The sequence below is a fragment of the Penicillium samsonianum genome (assembly GCF_028829775.1).
Source record: "Penicillium samsonianum strain IBT 33392 chromosome Unknown utg000004l_segment0_segment0, whole genome shotgun sequence".
Classification (NCBI taxonomy): domain Eukaryota; kingdom Fungi; phylum Ascomycota; class Eurotiomycetes; order Eurotiales; family Aspergillaceae; genus Penicillium; species Penicillium samsonianum.
Window position 1 is genome coordinate 5,113,177 of NW_026643262.1, and position 16,107 is coordinate 5,129,283.

General features: G+C 46.6%; 6 protein-coding genes across 6 annotated transcripts; 1 reads left to right on the forward strand and 5 right to left on the reverse strand.

Moving 5' to 3' along the window:
• Positions 1-699, reverse strand: N7471_008888 (uncharacterized protein; the record flags this gene model as incomplete). Its single annotated transcript, XM_057281607.1, has 1 exon — positions 1-699. One exon carries the CDS (start codon positions 697-699, stop codon positions 1-3), a length of 699 nt encoding a protein of 232 aa, XP_057135867.1.
• Positions 700-3,142: 2,443 nt separating this feature from the next.
• Positions 3,143-4,646, reverse strand: N7471_008889 (uncharacterized protein; the record flags this gene model as incomplete). The annotated part of the gene is made up of 5 exons (XM_057281608.1): positions 3,143-3,597; positions 3,671-3,826; positions 3,897-4,054; positions 4,107-4,372; positions 4,428-4,646. 5 exons carry the CDS (start codon positions 4,644-4,646, stop codon positions 3,143-3,145), a joined length of 1,254 nt encoding a protein of 417 aa, XP_057135868.1.
• A 939-nt stretch (positions 4,647-5,585) lies between these two features.
• N7471_008890 (uncharacterized protein) lies at positions 5,586-6,674 on the reverse strand (the record flags this gene model as incomplete). Its single annotated transcript, XM_057281609.1, has 1 exon — positions 5,586-6,674. The coding sequence occupies one exon, from the start codon at positions 6,672-6,674 to the stop codon at positions 5,586-5,588; it is 1,089 nt and encodes a 362-aa protein (XP_057135869.1).
• Positions 6,675-7,165: 491 nt separating this feature from the next.
• Positions 7,166-8,182, reverse strand: N7471_008891 (uncharacterized protein; the record flags this gene model as incomplete). The annotated part of the gene is made up of 4 exons (XM_057281610.1): positions 7,166-7,320; positions 7,380-7,490; positions 7,557-7,862; positions 7,963-8,182. 4 exons carry the CDS (start codon positions 8,180-8,182, stop codon positions 7,166-7,168), a joined length of 792 nt encoding a protein of 263 aa, XP_057135870.1.
• Positions 8,183-8,393: 211 nt separating this feature from the next.
• On the reverse strand, positions 8,394-8,732 carry N7471_008892 (uncharacterized protein; the record flags this gene model as incomplete). Its single annotated transcript, XM_057281611.1, has 1 exon — positions 8,394-8,732. One exon carries the CDS (start codon positions 8,730-8,732, stop codon positions 8,394-8,396), a length of 339 nt encoding a protein of 112 aa, XP_057135871.1.
• An 843-nt stretch (positions 8,733-9,575) lies between these two features.
• Positions 9,576-13,315, forward strand: N7471_008893 (uncharacterized protein; the record flags this gene model as incomplete). The annotated part of the gene is made up of 9 exons (XM_057281612.1): positions 9,576-9,786; positions 9,843-9,900; positions 9,961-10,029; positions 10,089-10,203; positions 10,259-10,550; positions 10,624-10,728; positions 10,781-10,921; positions 10,986-11,283; positions 11,338-13,315. The coding sequence occupies 9 exons, from the start codon at positions 9,576-9,578 to the stop codon at positions 13,313-13,315; spliced, it is 3,267 nt and encodes a 1,088-aa protein (XP_057135872.1).
• Positions 13,316-16,107: the final 2,792 nt, after the last annotated feature.

Below are 16,107 nucleotides of genomic sequence, written 5' to 3' on the forward strand. Positions count from 1 at the left end.
TCAAGCCAAGGCCTGCATTTTCGGAGGACGAACATAATACGTATCCCAGTCGTGTATATCGCACATATCCGTGGCTCCAATCCCCTGCACCTCATCGTAAGGCACTTTCATCCAACCAACATCTTCCAGCGTGCATCCCTCCAGGGGCTCAAGCTCCTCATCCGAATCGACTGACTCATTGCCATCTTCATTTACCTCCGGTTCCCATTCTCCATAAACCAGACGAACAAACCCGGTTTTCGTCATGGCATCCGGGTCCGAGTTCAAGACAGACTCTAGCGCCTCCTGGTCGACCATAACAAAAAATCTGTAGCGACCCGAGTTTCCGAAAGTATCGACACCCTGTTCCTGTAGCGGTGCAGTCGTAGCCCACTTCCTAAAATGGGTGCGGAGAACGGCGGTGGTCGCACCATCAAATGAGGGGTCTTCAAAGACCGTTGGGGTAAACCCTTCTAGCATATCTAGACCCTTGCTATACTCAAGGTATTCTGTGACGGACTGGAGGAAGCGAGCCATGAATCTTTCCCAGTCTTTTTGGCTTTGATATGTGCAGCGATAGATAACGAAGCCCCACTTTGTGAATCCGTCTTGTTGGAGAAGCCGTTCTAGGATGTCTGCGGCGTTTAAGCATGTTTCCATAGTGGGATCCCGTTTTGATGGTTCTTCGATTTCATAATCGGGGATAGGTGAGGAACTCATTGTTTTTGAGAATGATTTGGTGAGCTGTGAAGGGCCAGTTCTGGTAGGAAAACGGATGGGACGAGTTGAAATGCTCGAACACCTAAATAATTGCTTCCGAAAAAGTCTTGGAATCATTTAGTGAAAAGGAAATGAAGAAATCTTAGAAGAAAACAAGTTGGGTCCAGGGTCATGTTAGCTGCGGTACGGAGTAGACCAAGTGGGAAGAGGATCACGCGCGTAATTTATCCATTTCGTGCTTTCATACGTACTTTCGTAAAGCTCCCATCAATAAAATGATGCATTAATTCACTAGATATTGTACTCCACCGAAATAAATAACAAGCTTTCATAACTTTGACCTGATTTTAGATTACCCCCTCCAGGCCCAATGTTTCAGGTTGATGATAATAGTGTATTAACCGGCCCTTACATTTTTTACCAAAATTACAGACCCTCGCATAGGGAGGGTCCGCCATCCATACCGTACATCCCATCCAAACCGTAGATCTTTTATACATTTTACTTTGACTACCATTTAGTATACCACCACGTAGTAAATTAATTAATTAAAAATTGTAAATAAATCAATTAACCAGATTGCTACTAGTATACAAAATTAGATCAATTTCCCCTGCGTTTTTTCGCTCGTTCATGCTTCCTAATTTCGACCAACACCTTCTTCCACTTCCGCTTCGTTTTTTCTTGATCGGCTTTCTCAGTCAATTTATATTCTTTTCGCTTCATTTCTTTGACTTGGGATGAACTGATAATGCTAGTTATCTGAGTATAGCGTCGAGAAGCATCATACCGGGCGTGGCGAGCACCCATAACAGCTTGTGTTGAATCGAATTCCCGCTGTAGCTGGAGAGCTAACATAGCCTACGCTTCAGCACCCTTTGCAAGCTTTACTAGCCCATCTTTGAAACGCTGAGTGGTAGGATCGTATTGATTGAGACGATGGCTGATTCTTCGAATTCTCTTAGCTGTTTTTAGAGTGCTGAATTCGGTGTTTTGAGAGCTAGTTAACGGAGTATCTAGCCGCGGTAAATTGTCATGATATAGATCGTATGACTCTAATTCATTAGTAATAAGCTTGGAATTAATAGGCCAGAGGCCAGTTAATTTGAATCCAAGCTTAATTATATGCGGCTAGAAGGTTTTTCGTCTGATTTCGCCAATTAAGTATAGGAATTCATCCTTCGAGAATTTGCGGCATCCAGTCATAGTAGCCGCTTCAACAGCCTCACTATACTAGTGCTTATACACGCTAAACACCCCGATATCAAGAGGCTGTAGTATATGGCTGGTATAGGAGAGTAAGAAGAATAAAATGATATTATTCTTCTCACAAAATTCAACGAATTAACGCGTCAAATGTGATCCAAAACGGTCATATAAAACAAGCCTTTTTCCACCAATTGTACGACCAATTGTCCATTTGTGGAAGAGCTGAATCCACTAATATACGAGAGTATTATTGATATACCTAGTATCAGTTATAGATATATGCTCGTCACCTTCGATAGCGTCAAACTAGCGTAGTAATGCCTACTTAGCACTTAGAATTATAAGCGGTGGGCAGGTAAAACCATCGGCCGAAACAGCCTCTAAAACCGTGACAGATTCACGATTAGTGACAGATCCATTAAATAGCTTCTTTTTTAGATACCTAGTAATGATGAATTAATCGCGTCCGACGCCAATTTGAAAGCCAGTTTCGTCAAAATTGTAGATATCTTATTAGCATATACCATGCTTAGTCACCACACGTTGATAGTCTTAAAACCACCTTTCCACCATAGTTTTATTAAGTGCAGAAGCTCTCTCAACGTCAAGAGCTCGCCGGCGTCGTACATAATATTCAGGATACCGATCCAGGAAACGTTTTATCCAGTGGTCGCCAATTTATAGGGGTGGTTTAGTTTCGTCATAGTGGGCTTCTTCAAGAATTGAATTGGCGGCAATAGCAATTTGGCGACGATTTATCGACGCTCCGACCGCGTCAAAGTAATCAATATATTCACATAAAGCCTTCTCTTGTGCAGGATTGAGCTTCCTACCATTAGGTTATCGTTGAAAAAGCGATTTTCCCCCTTTCCATCGGTGGCGTAGTCGGTTTACAGGAACCGCGAATTCTCGCGCAGTCTTCGCGATATTAGGTTTAGATTGCTCAGCGAGAGATTCGAGAGCTTTAAGAAGCTGATTCTCTATATCTTTATTATTTTTAGGCATGGTTGGTGGGGTGGTTTAGGATCAAAGTGAAAAGGTGGGATTTAGAAAAAATCTACGGTTTGGATGGGATGTACGGTATGGATGGCGGACCCTCGCTATGCGAGGGTCTGTAATTTTGGTAAAAAATGTAAGGGCCGGTTAGTCCGCACGCACAAGTACTTCCGCCTTGCGGAAGCCACGCTGCGGCCTCCATACTACACAAGTTCTAACGCCAATTGCTATATCAATTCTAAACACCTACACAAACATAGTATCCCAGCCAAAGTCCCGCACAATCAGATCCAACTTGTGGATTCCATGTGTTGAACTGCGCCGCTGTAATCCCATTATCCTGCTCAATCTGCCAGCAGCCGTCGCCACTGGCTACCAAATGCCATGTCTTACAGGTATTAATGGTACCGGGCATTGGCTGAGCGGCTTTGATAGCGACACAGTAGTATTGATCCTTGAGAAGGCTACACGCGTCGCCGAGAGAGGGATTCCATTTCGTCAACAGAGCCTGGGTCAGATAGGTGAATTTCTCATTGACGATGGACCAACAGCTGTCCCCAGATTGGGCTTCATAGTATGTTACGCAGTCTGTGACAGTGCCGCTGCCTGTTGGGCCGGGGGCGCCTCCAGATGTGGTTGATGGTGCCGTTGTGGTTTTGGAAACGGAAGTTGTAGAGGCGGAAGAGGAGGAGCCTATGGGGGTTTAAATTCGTTAGGAGATCTGGTTGGCCTTTCGGGGTCTGTGGATTGGGTAGAATGTGCTGACCTGAAACGCCGACGCAGACATAGGCCTTTGACCACAATGTCGTGCAGGTTGATCCTGTAGCGGGATTCCACTCGTGGAATTGTTGTTGGGTGATGTCGTGTTTGCTGGCAATGGTAGCGCAGTCGTCGCCGTCGACAACCCAGTACCATTTATTACCTGTTTGATTATTATAGTTAGAAGGGACTGATCTGGTCTGTGTAAATATAGGAGCAAATGGCAGACATACAGTTGGATGGAATGCCAGTCTGCTGTGGCTGGTGACCAGTTACAGCGGCCGAGCCTGTCGCGGTTGGAGACGAGACAGGAGGCGAAGTAGGCGTGGATCCATCACCAACGCAAACATAGTACCCAGGCAATAGACCCTTGCAACCTGTGGAGATTGACCTGTTTTGGCATCAGAAATAGCCGATTCAGGAAGGGGATCTGGGAATCTTACGGGTTCCATGAGTAGAACTGCTGGAGAGTAAAGCTCATGAAGCTGTCCTGGATAGTGTAGCAGGTGTCACTTTCCTGGACCAAGTAGAACTTCTCGCAGCTGGAGGAAACACCACTCTGTGTGGGCGCCGCCGTGCCCGAGTATGTCAGAGTACCAGCAGGTGTCGGAGTCGCAGTGGTGCTGGATGAAGTGACAGGGTTCTCGGGGCCGACAACGCAGTAGCTCCAGCCACGAACCAAGGTGCACGAGTAGGGCACCGAAGGGTTCTGAATCAGTCAGTTGGTCGGATCATGTGACCAGATATGCGATTGCTTCACGCACCCAAGAGAGGAATTGCTTTTCGGTGATGCCAAAGTAGGTCTCGATTGACTTACAAGAGTCACCAGCATCAATATCGTTTATCCAGTACTCACATCCCTCAATCACACTGTCACCAGTTGTTCCAGCTGCCGTATCACCGTTAGTCCATCTGCGCTGCAGGGTCGCCGTGGCAGACGCACTCAGGCATAGGGCTGGGAGAACGACGCTCGGTCGGACCATTTGTCTGAAGGTGCTGGTGCCCAGATCTGTGAATGTTGATATGACTAGAAGTCAAGGAGGGTCAGGATATAACAAACGCCGAGCGAATACATCCGAAGGCCCCCTTTTGTGGCTCTCTGGTAGCAAATATAAATGCCGCATTAGCCTCGAGCAAAATAACAGGCACCAGTCTATCTGGAGATTCACTTAACTTGTAACCGATGCGTCTTATTAAATACATGCCAATTTCGCCCCATCGGAAGGGCCTTGCTGTTGGGTTTCTACAATACACATTGTATCTCCATCAGATTTTGATTGATTGGATCGGCACCAACAAGCTACTGATCACTGATTATCACCTGTCCGATAAAGATCATTCATCTTTGATCTTCAATGCATAAACTGACACTACATCAATCTGCAATCCAACGCTTCCTCTTAGTCGGAAAAAAATAAAAATTCTGCATCGGGTCAACTAGTACAGAAGTCAACAATTTCACTAGTTCACACACCATTCTATACAATGTGAAACACTCCGGTGATTGCGGATTGCCGGGTTTGCCTAGCGGCCGCCACAGCTCCACCAGCTCACGCTCTAGTTTCTAAACGAGATGACGGTGGGAACAATGTGGCCGGAAGCAGACCGAAATTGCCAACACAGGGTTTTTAATGCGGCCGAACTCCAATAGGCCATTCTGGGCGGATGGTGAAGGAATGCAGCACCCTGTTAATTGAGGGAAAATATACCTCATACAACATAGTCGGTTGTCATTGTTGGAAATTACGCGATGCGCCAAGGGCTGTTAGATTCATATGTAGGCATATGCATGTATCTGTGTACATATCTACTGCACAGTTGTGCAGTTGTGCATATGTTCGTCTGTAAAACCAGGAATAGAAAGAGAGAGAAAAAAAAAGGGAAACAATTTGGAAATGTGTGATACAAGAAAAGGCACCCAATCAATCCTCACCATTTTGAACCTCGTCATCCTCTTCCTCATCCTCTTCGATCTCGGTCTCGTCGGAAATAAACATAAGGTGAAAAATAGGCCGACGAGTGCCATCCCCGTCCTCCTTCGCCCAATTTCTCTTGTCAGTGTCAGTAAGTGCAGCCAAGGTCGCACCCTGAGACTCCAACAAGTCGACCATATCCTGCTCGCCCTTCATTTTAGCAGTGTAGAGTCCAGCATATCCGTACTGTGAAACATTTAATCCTCCATCAAGAAGAAGTCTCACCATGGACTCATCCTCATGTAGTACAGCGAGCTTCAACGCTGTTGCTTGCGGGCCCACGCCATGTTCGAGCAATACAGGGATAATATCCCGTCGATCATCTTTCACGGCGCGATATAACGGTGAAGGGGCATACAGCTCTGGATCAGCACCACGCTGAAGCACCAACTTTACTAGCTCCAGATTCCCGAACTGCACCGCAGTGAAGAGGGGCGGGTAGTCAACCTCCTTACTATGCCACCGGTTGCGAGTATGTTGAGTAATTAAGCATTGAACGCGCTCCCCATAGTAGAAGTTGGCCTGTGCACCAAAATCCAGCAAGACGGCCACAATTTTGGTATGGCCACCCTGAATTGCCACCACTAGAGCGTGCTGGATATTCACAACACTCGGGATGCTGTATCCCTGTTGGAAAAGAGGGTGGGTAAAGATATCCTGGCAGTAAGGATCCGTGGGGCCCCATCTTTCAATTTCTCGTGTTCTCCTTGGCACCGTGTCTTCTTCTTCTTCTTCTTCTTCGTACATTTTTGGCGCCTTGTCTTCGGTTGCTTCTATCGCTGCTAGGGATGCTTGAGGCTGGTTGCGGGCAGCATTCAGCCCATCCAGCAAACTTTCAACTTGTAAAGAGAGATTCCGCTCGGCAGCGAAAGAGAGCGCGGCTCCATGCTTATACTGGCCGTGAAAGCAATACAGAAACTTGATGAGTGTTTTGTATAGATGACGATTGGTCCGGACCAAGGCGTAAATGTCCCTTTGGTGGCAAAAGCATGATGCGATGATCCACAGGATCTCAGTAGGTAGTTGGGCGAGCGCCATTACGGGAAAGTAGATGAATTCAATTTCGCAAGTGCATGTACATACAGGGGAAGTTGAAAATACGTAGAAGCGTATAGCTCCAGAGGCTCTAAGCCGTATGTGGTTAGCGTGATAAGCGATGTTCCGCCGTACGTGCGAAGGGTTGGTGCGCCATCTCTTGACTAGTGCACGCTAGTTTGTGTTAGCTCGTTTTTGTAATGCAGGGGGGACTTGAGGTATTATACTCCGTAAGTTATAGAGGCATTCCAAAAACACTAGGCGTTTAACATACCTTGCTAAATTTGCTAGGGAATGAGCAGTGAACGGAAAAGAAAGCAAGTAGAAGAATAGCTATATCATTCCATGGCTATAGTAGTATATTATCTTCACCCTTTGTCTATCAGTACTTATCTTCGAATTTAGAAGTATTTCTTTTTTCTTTCACCTCAACCATCACCCTGCCCCGCCACCCCCCACTATACCTGCATGTCCGGCATACCGGTAACAATGCATTAAGCGTCCCAGTCAAAAGTCACACATGTTCTCTGGTTGTTTACCGTTGGGCAAATTTTATCCGGCGTGTCAGTCCAACATTTACCGGGCTTATCAGAATTAGCCCAATTGCACTGGCTGTAATAAACCCCGAGTCCAAACAAGGCCAAAGTATCTGCAAACCAGTCAGCATGTTGGATGTCCGAGCCTCAAAAATGTGATAAAGACACCTACCGGCATTCAGTTCGGGGTATCCAATGTCGTCAGTGAAGGTCATGGCGAGCTCCCGGCAAAGGGGTCCACCGTACGCGGGGTATGTTCGTCCCTGATAGGTGATGCGTACGTCTAGAAACACAGTGTGAGCCATGAAACTTCGCTCTCACTCGGGACTTGATATATCACGAGTCTCACCTTCGGTCGAATGATCACCGAGAGTCTTCGGAGAATGAGTGACTTCATGGAGCATGGTGCTGGCAGCAGCATACTCCTTCACATCTTTGAACGTCTTTCCCTTCATAGACGCAAAGGTCGAGCTCTGTCTATCGGCTATGTGGCGGCCGTTCCACATTGGGAATGAGTCGGGGCAGTAGACAGTCTCTTCCTTGCCCGTAAACTTGTTTTCCCAAGTGTAGCCTCTCATTGAAGGCCGTTCGTGGCATGTCATGGTATGGCTCATGTAGACATTTTGATCTTGAATTCTCGTATCGTGATACATCCCTGAAGATTCGTACGAGTTAGTAGCATTCGGCTGGAAAAAAAGGAGTATCAAGTGGACGGGTGGACATAAAACCAAGCCAATCTTTCGGAGAAAACTCACGAGATAACACCTGGCCTCCCTCGCCATCGGAAATCGCTTCATCATGCGAGTATACAAGCCAATTGTCATGGCAATTGATTATCATGTGAAAGTTGTTCTTCTTGACGTCGAGTGCGTTTCGAACACGCATGAAGCTATCTAAGGGTTTGATGTACTCGTCAGCAGGGAATTCTTGCTCCAGGTCTGGCCACGAATTCAACATACTTTTCACTCTCGCCATCGTACTGATGGTATTCTTTAGAGTCCTCTTGCCAACCCCTCTCTGCAGTATCGGCTCACCAAACAAGGAACCCCAGAGAAGGAGGTTTCGGTATCTTCTGGTATACGAGGCTGAAGGCCAATGCTCGGGCTGTTCCTTGAGCCGCATTATGTCCAACAGCTCACTTATAGCCGTGACAGCTCTGGAAGCCTTTTGTGGGTAGCGTTAGAAATCAGCCTGGGTTTTGGAACAGGATCTGGATACGCACCAGGTCTTTAGCTTCGCTCAGCGAACTGTCCAAGTATGTAATTTGATCATCTGAGCACGTCGATGTATAAACGACATTGCTTCTACTGTTGGTTCCTGCACGTTTGTAGAGATAATGCGAGTCTTGCCCAAGTGCAGTCCCGTTGATAAAACCAGCGTTTACCGGGGTACCTGCAGCGGAGATTGCCGAACTGTCATCAGAAAGGGCACTTGCAAAGGTGACAAAACATAACACAAGCAAGATCTGAACATGGGATCTCCATTGCCGTGCGAGAGCTTCGAAGGCACCCGTGGGCCGAAGCATGGCGAAAGATTGGTGGGAATGGGGCTTTTGATTGTGTCCTTTACATGGACCAACAGTGCCGGCTGGACTTGTGTTTAAGACATATCAGTATTCCCGAGCATTAAACATACTAACCTCGAGAATAACAGTCTAGGACTAAACAGGCGTAGCACACAGGAAACTATATGGACCCTGTAAATCTCCTTAGCATGAAGTCCAATTTCTTTCTCTAGTCTCATGGTCTCCATAATCTCTTGGCCCCAGCGTAAAAAGGCCTTCGGCCCGTGCAAAGTCTCCTCCGAGCAGTTCCTAGATCGAAGCACTTCCGACCTTTTCCTGAATCCGATAGTGGGGAACACTTCTAGACTATACAATATAGGCCTCGACTAATGCACACGGTCTTCCGAAAATGCCGACAATTGAGGCATTGGGCTCAATATAGACCCTAGGTGGGGCTTTGGTGGCGATACATATACAGGTATGTGCCTGTATTTTAAATGGGTTGTTGGTGGCTGAGCTAAGATCACGCCGTTTGTTTTACATCTTTGACCCACTGGGGCCAATGGGCCCATGCCAAGAGGCATTGAACGTCGCATTAGCGTTGGCTCTTCTATACCCGTAAGACCGATACCGAAGTCACCTAGGAAAGGAATGATCTCTTGGTTCTTAAGGGAACAGAAATTATGCAGGTTTAGGCAAGCTTAACTCGATATAAGGAACCGTGCCCTGGTGAAGCATTTCTTTTTTTTACATCACGCTCTTTTTCTTTTTCTTTTTCCCACTTTCCATTCCTTACTACAGGTTCATTTTTTTCAATCAGGTTCCTTCTTTTATACCTGAAGGTCCTACGGGGACTCGACCAACATGCTGTCATTCTCATCGTCATGGCTACTTCTCAGCTTATTGGTTCTTAACAATGTCATTCCGTCAGCTTTGGCAGCAATGGGAAGTTGCTCCAGTGCAGATAAATGTGAATCAGGATGTTGCTCCAAAGAAGGATACTGCGGCTTTGGGCCTGACTTCTGCGGAGATGATGTGTGTATTTCAGGCTGCGATGCTATAGCAGAGTGCGGTGGTATGTTGATCCCCCTTCACTTGGTATCCTCTGGCAATTAACCATTTGAATTATAGAATTTGCCAAGGTCAATGGCACTGAGTGTCCATTGAATGTTTGCTGCTCTGAATTCGGGTAAGCTATGATGGTGAATTTGAATCCTGTTTCTCCTTTGCTGATTTTATAATTTCACAGCTTTTGCGGGACAACTGAGGAATTCTGCGGAACTGGTTGCCAAAGTGGTTGCGACCCTGTTAATACACCGTAAGCATACAAGATTTCGCCGAATCGGATCTATCATTCTAATGGGAGCCATCGCTCAGATCATGTGGTGGAAAGTCGAGTGAGGCCCGGTATATTGGATACTACGAGGGCTGGAATACGCAGAGACAATGCGATACTGTCACACCGGACAACATCAACGCGGTGCCCTGGACTGTATGTGCCTTACATCTGGTTATTCAACTCGTTTGCACGTGCTAAGTGTCTTCAGCATCTCTACTACAGCTTCGCTTACATTGACAAATCCGATTTCACCATTACCACTATGAACGATGGTGATGAGGACTACTGGACTGAGTTCACTGCCTTGAAGAAAAAGAAGAGCTCGTTAAAGACATACCTCTCTATCGGAGGCTGGGATCTTGGCGGTGAAATCTGGTCTAACCTGTGTCGTTTCCCGGGAACACGCAGCGCCTTCATCAAATCGGTTGTTAGTACTATGAAGAAGTACGATTTTGATGGTATTGATATTGATTGGGAGTATCCTGCTGCTGAAGATCGGGGTATGTACCGTTATTCTCGTGGATTGATATTACTAAGTCCTCGTACTGACACGTTGTTCGCTTTACCGTCTAGGTGGTACCAGCAGGGATACTGCAAATCTAGTGACGTTGCTTAAAGAATTGCGTGAAGAGGTCAAGACCACGTATGGAATCACTGTGACGCTCCCATCATCTTACTGTTGGTCAAGACCCCTTAGCTGTATATATTGTCTACTGACTGACCATTTCAGGGTACTTGAAGGGCTTTGATCTCAAGGGCATGGCCGAGTATCTCGACAGTTTCAACTTTATGTCCTATGACATTCACGGCACCTGGGACGGGTCAACCAAATGGACTCAGTCTGTGATCAATCCACACACTAATCTTACTGGTATGTCCGATTTCATTCCTTGTATCTTGCCGTATCGCCAAGAAAAACTGACTATCTAGAACAGAGGTTTCTACTGGCCTGGACCTGCTATGGCGGAACAGCATCGACCCTAGCAAGGTTCTATTAGGTCTGGGATTCTACGGGCGCTCCTTTACCCTGGATGATCCCTCGTGTACATCTCCTGGCTGTGCATTTGACAAGGATCACAATAGCACCGGGGGAGCAGCAGCAGGCGAGTGCACTGCAACCAGCGGTATTCTCTCTGACTATGAGATCAATCGGATCATCGAGTCTAATGAACCTACGATCGAGTACGACGAAAAAGCCGCAGTCAACTGGATGACATGGAACAGTAACCAATGGTAAGTGGTTTTCATTGAAGACTCTACCTATGGCTAATGATGTTCCGATACCAGGGTGTCTTTTGACAACGGGCGCACGTTGAAGCAAAAGGCCGATTTTGCCAATTCCAGGTGCATGGGAGGTCTTTTCAGTTGGGCTCTGGATATGGGCGGACCTGGTTCTCTCAAAAACCCCAACTCTATGGACACCTCGGACACCAGCATGGGTGGTGCCGATGTCGAAGGTGGAAGTGACGGGACTGAAACCCTCTTTGTGGGATCTGAAGTGTTTGATTCCGACTCTAATCAGGTGACAGCCATTGGGCCCGTGAATATCGTTTTCCCTTTGACAACACTGGCAACCCCGACCACGATCCCGGCGCAGGGTTTGCCCACCTCGGTCGAAGTAGCCTGGAAGACAACCAAGACTGTGATGAGCGGATCCATAACAACGGCCATCACCACCATAACCCGGTACATTCAACACACGACCATCTCAGTGCCGCCACTCACGACCGATGCCTACGGATTCCACAACTGGAATATCACAGAGGCGAATGCTACGCAGCTTGTGGGCACTCTATGGCCCAGCATCCCCCTGCCGCCTGTTACCATTACTGACGACCCCAACCCTCTGAACGAAACGGGTGTCTCCCATCCGGCTGTCACCCGCACTGTGCATCTGCCACCCTGGCCCTGGTATACCGACAACGAGAATCCCTCCAAGGTCACCTTCACCCAAGGCAACCCTCCCGGCCCGACCTGCACGGCCAACTGCGGTCAGATTTGCACCGAGTTCTGCGGCGGCCCCTGCCTCAACAACTGTGACGACCTTTCCTACTCTGACTTTGTGGATCCCATCGACAACAACCCACCCTCAGTTGCTCCATGCTCAGGCCCAGACTGCAAGAATGGCAAATGCATAGGCAAACTATGCGTCCAGAAAGGCTGCACTGGAAAGGACTGCTACAGCGGCATCTGCATAGGTGGCGACGACTGCAAGCCGACCGGATGCACAGGACCCGACTGCGATAGCGGTCACTGCTCGGGCTCCGACTGCCAGGACCATGGGTGTGTAGGCTCTGACTGCGACAGCAGTTCAGGTGGGTGCTTCGGTATTGGTTGTCTGTCATGGGGATGTCTGGGTTCACAGTGCTCAAGCGACGACTTTACCTGCACAGGACCCAACTGCCGGGTCGTGAGCTGCACAGGCGAAGATTGCAAGAATGGAATCTGCACGGGCAAAGACTGCCAGTCTGAAGACTCTGACTGCAAAACCCAAGAAGCCGAGATGTGCACCGACTGGATCAGTAGCACGCTTGTCACCCCGGCGTCGACCTACTCTACCGAGACCTTGACCACCGCCTGCGAGACCATCACAGCCTGCAACGCAAAGCCGACGACCGCTACCAAGACGATTGATGGAGGCGACTTCATTGAAGCTACTGTGACCATCATCGAGTATGAGCAAACGCTAGATGCAGATATTGAAGCCTCGATTGAGAGCGACTGGTCTTCCTATATTTCCAGCTACTGGTCAGCCATCGATTCCACCTCCACCTCCACCTCCACCACGGCAACCAAAACCACCACTGAAGGCGGAGGGACTGACCCAACGGGTTCAGCAATCCCCAACTCTTTCATCATCTTCAAATACCACGAGGAAAAAGATAATGGTTTTGACCTCTCTCGCAGCGATTCATACGCCTTCTATGGCGTCTACTACTCCTACCGACAGCAGATCACAGAGGACGATGTCTGCGCCCACACACGCAAAGTGACTGATTCTGTCGGTGCCAAAGAGTCGACTGAATATCCGACTGATTTGGGCTCTTTCACGCTGGGCCAGTACACTGGATGCAAGTATACTCCAAATGGTTCCAAGCCCGGGATTGTGTCGTGCGATAACAATGAGCTGCCATTCGAATGTGTAGGGTATATACATACTGGAAGCGGTAACGTAGTGGACTATTACTGTGGTCAGACTATGTCAGGGAGTGGGACTAAAACGTTCAGATCTTATAACAAGGCGGTGGAGTGTTTGATTTATTGAAGCCTGCCTTGAGTTCAGACTTATAGTTAGATAGAAAGTATTTTTATGCCAAAATTGATGGGTTATCTCTGTATTGATGGGGATGGGAGTAAACACTTTCCAATTCTCTAGTCTAGCTATAAATACTTGGAATTAGCCGCGAAATCGAACAAGAAATTTTCCAAGGAGTTTGGCAGGCAGGGTCCTGTTGACGGGATGTATATCTAACGACATGCATGGCAAACTTGAGCGGATAATTCTGCTGTCAGGGTTTTTAGCAACCCTGGACCTTTACCGCGATATTTTCGGTTTATACACGACAGTCTTAGGTATCAGAATTGAATGACAGTCTGCAATGCTCTTATAATGGTCATATCATTCCGAAAAGTTCTCAAGTTCGAGGGTCCGGCTCACATAATAAGTCGGGTGGTGTTGATGCACATGAATAAGGAGCGCACTTCGCCTCGGAATATATAGGTGACCATGGGAATTTGAGTCACAAAATCGCTAATTTAACAGGTAGAAAATAGATTTCCTTATCACGAAACCCGAAGACGTTTTGTATCTCCTGCCTCCACTCGACATAGTCGTCGTTTTGCGGCCCCCGGTCGCTGCTTAGCCGGTCGGCATCTTAGAGTAGAACGGTGAAAGTCGATGATTAAAGTAGGCCCGAGCTCTTCACTCTAAAGGATATTGTCTCGCCTGAGGTCTTTATGTAGTATCCCGAGAGCTTTTATTTCCTTGTTCGATTTATGAATCTCGCGGCGAAGCCGTTGCGTTAGCTCTATTGTGGCTGTGCACTTACCGCCCTAGCCCATTACGAGCATATGGCGAATCTGTCTAGCACTATGTAGAAAGTAGATTTTTGCCAAGTCAATCGTTCCTAAAAAGATAGGAATAGCAGATCCTTAAGCCTTGCGTATAATCTGATATACCTGCGCTTCGCGTGAAACTTCTTTCTATAACCCTGTAGTGGTGCCTTTACCGATAACCGTGTAACTATATTTCGTGTAAGTCAATTTGAACGGGGCTCCGTAGGAGCTATAACCGCTAAGAGGAATGCAACGATCGATATTTTCGTCCAATTGGCCCTTGAGTGAAAGTATCAAATCTTTAGCCGAGATGGGATGCTGAGTCGGGTCGTCTTGGCCCCGGCGGTGATAGTCCACGTTTGGACACAGCTTATCTAGGGATTTCCTAGTCTATAGGCCGAGTAAATATCGCTGTATGCAAAATTGTGTAGCGTGGCGTTGGGAATGATCTTCGTAATTATGCACTAACTCTTACTGGCGACCTGATCGTCGAGCGGACGGTGAAGGCGTGACTTGACTGATCCTCCGCTTATAGCCAGATATTTGATTTGTGTCGGACCCGGACGAGTTAGGTGACCGCGAGCGCGGTCGGATCTCCGAAGGTGCACAGCTTGTTTGAGAGCGTGTAGGCACTCGACGGCCCTCTGAGGGAGACGGCAGCGGAGATAACGACGGTAATTCATAGGACGAACCAGACCCTATCCCATGGGAGGCGGCCGACCGAGCCTGAGTCGGGATTACAATACATTCTTTACCGGTATTTGGTAGATCTAGTTAGTTAGACGAACGCCCCACACCCCTAGGTCTGGAGATTCAGTCGAAGCTAGGTCGGGCATTATAATATATCCTCAATTTTCATAAAACTTTGTAGAGGTATATTTAAGTTGTAGACGTATATACTCCCTAAATATAAAACCGATAACCTAGCTCTAGCGTTAGGAATAGACGAATTAAAATTAACGTCTAATATGCAATATATCTAGGGTGGGGCGTAGTAGAATGATTGGACTATAACGCTTAACCCTAGGTCAAAGCCGCCCTATATGCCTAATGGACCTCGAACTTTTAGAACTTATAGAAAATATAGTTAGATATATCGTAGCTAAGTTTCAATCTCTTAACCTAGGTATATATTATATAGTGGTTGAATAAAGTATAAGATATAGTTAGTGAGGTGGCCGGAGTGGACCTATTCCGTATGCTAAGGACCACCTAGCTAACTATAGTAGCCTAAGTATAATCACTAGTTTATAACGTAGAGTTATCTAAATCGTCTCTAAAGTTTTCGAGACTATTAAGTGTTTAAAGAGTAATATATAATATAATTTTTAGACCTCTAACCTAGGTAGGGGAGGTATAATACTAGTAGATTATACGAGTCAAGATTTACTATAGGAAAATGCCGTGATTTTATATACGATAGAATAACAATTAAGGCATTTTCTCACCCTAGGTTAGCGCTATAAATTAGCGCCGACTTAGATTTTTAATTTTATAAGTTCTAATTAAGTACCTAAACTTACTATCCTAAAAGGTATATATCGCCACCCGCTATCGATATGGTAGGAGAGAAGATTGAAATTAAAGTAAAATAGAGATATTTTAATAAGGGAGTAATTTTACGACCGGCGGAGAGGTTGATTATATTAGATCTAAAGGAATACGGATCCTATAATTGGCTAGCATTCGGGACTTACTTAGCTAGAATAAGTTATAGGTAAAATGGTAAACTTCATACCCTAGGTCGTGGTAGCAGATCAACTCTAATTAAAATATAATTTTGGTATAATCTAAATAGGACTATAAATATTATATCTACTGCTTTATACGCCCCTAACCTAGGTAGAAAGACTACTAGATATATTTTAAAATATAGATATTCTAGTGAGGCGGCCGACTAGCGACCGTATATATGATCACTTCTAATTAGCTAATATTCGGGCCTTACTTAGCTAGAATAAGTTAGGGTTTAGGGTTTAGGGTTTAGGGTTTAGGGTTTAG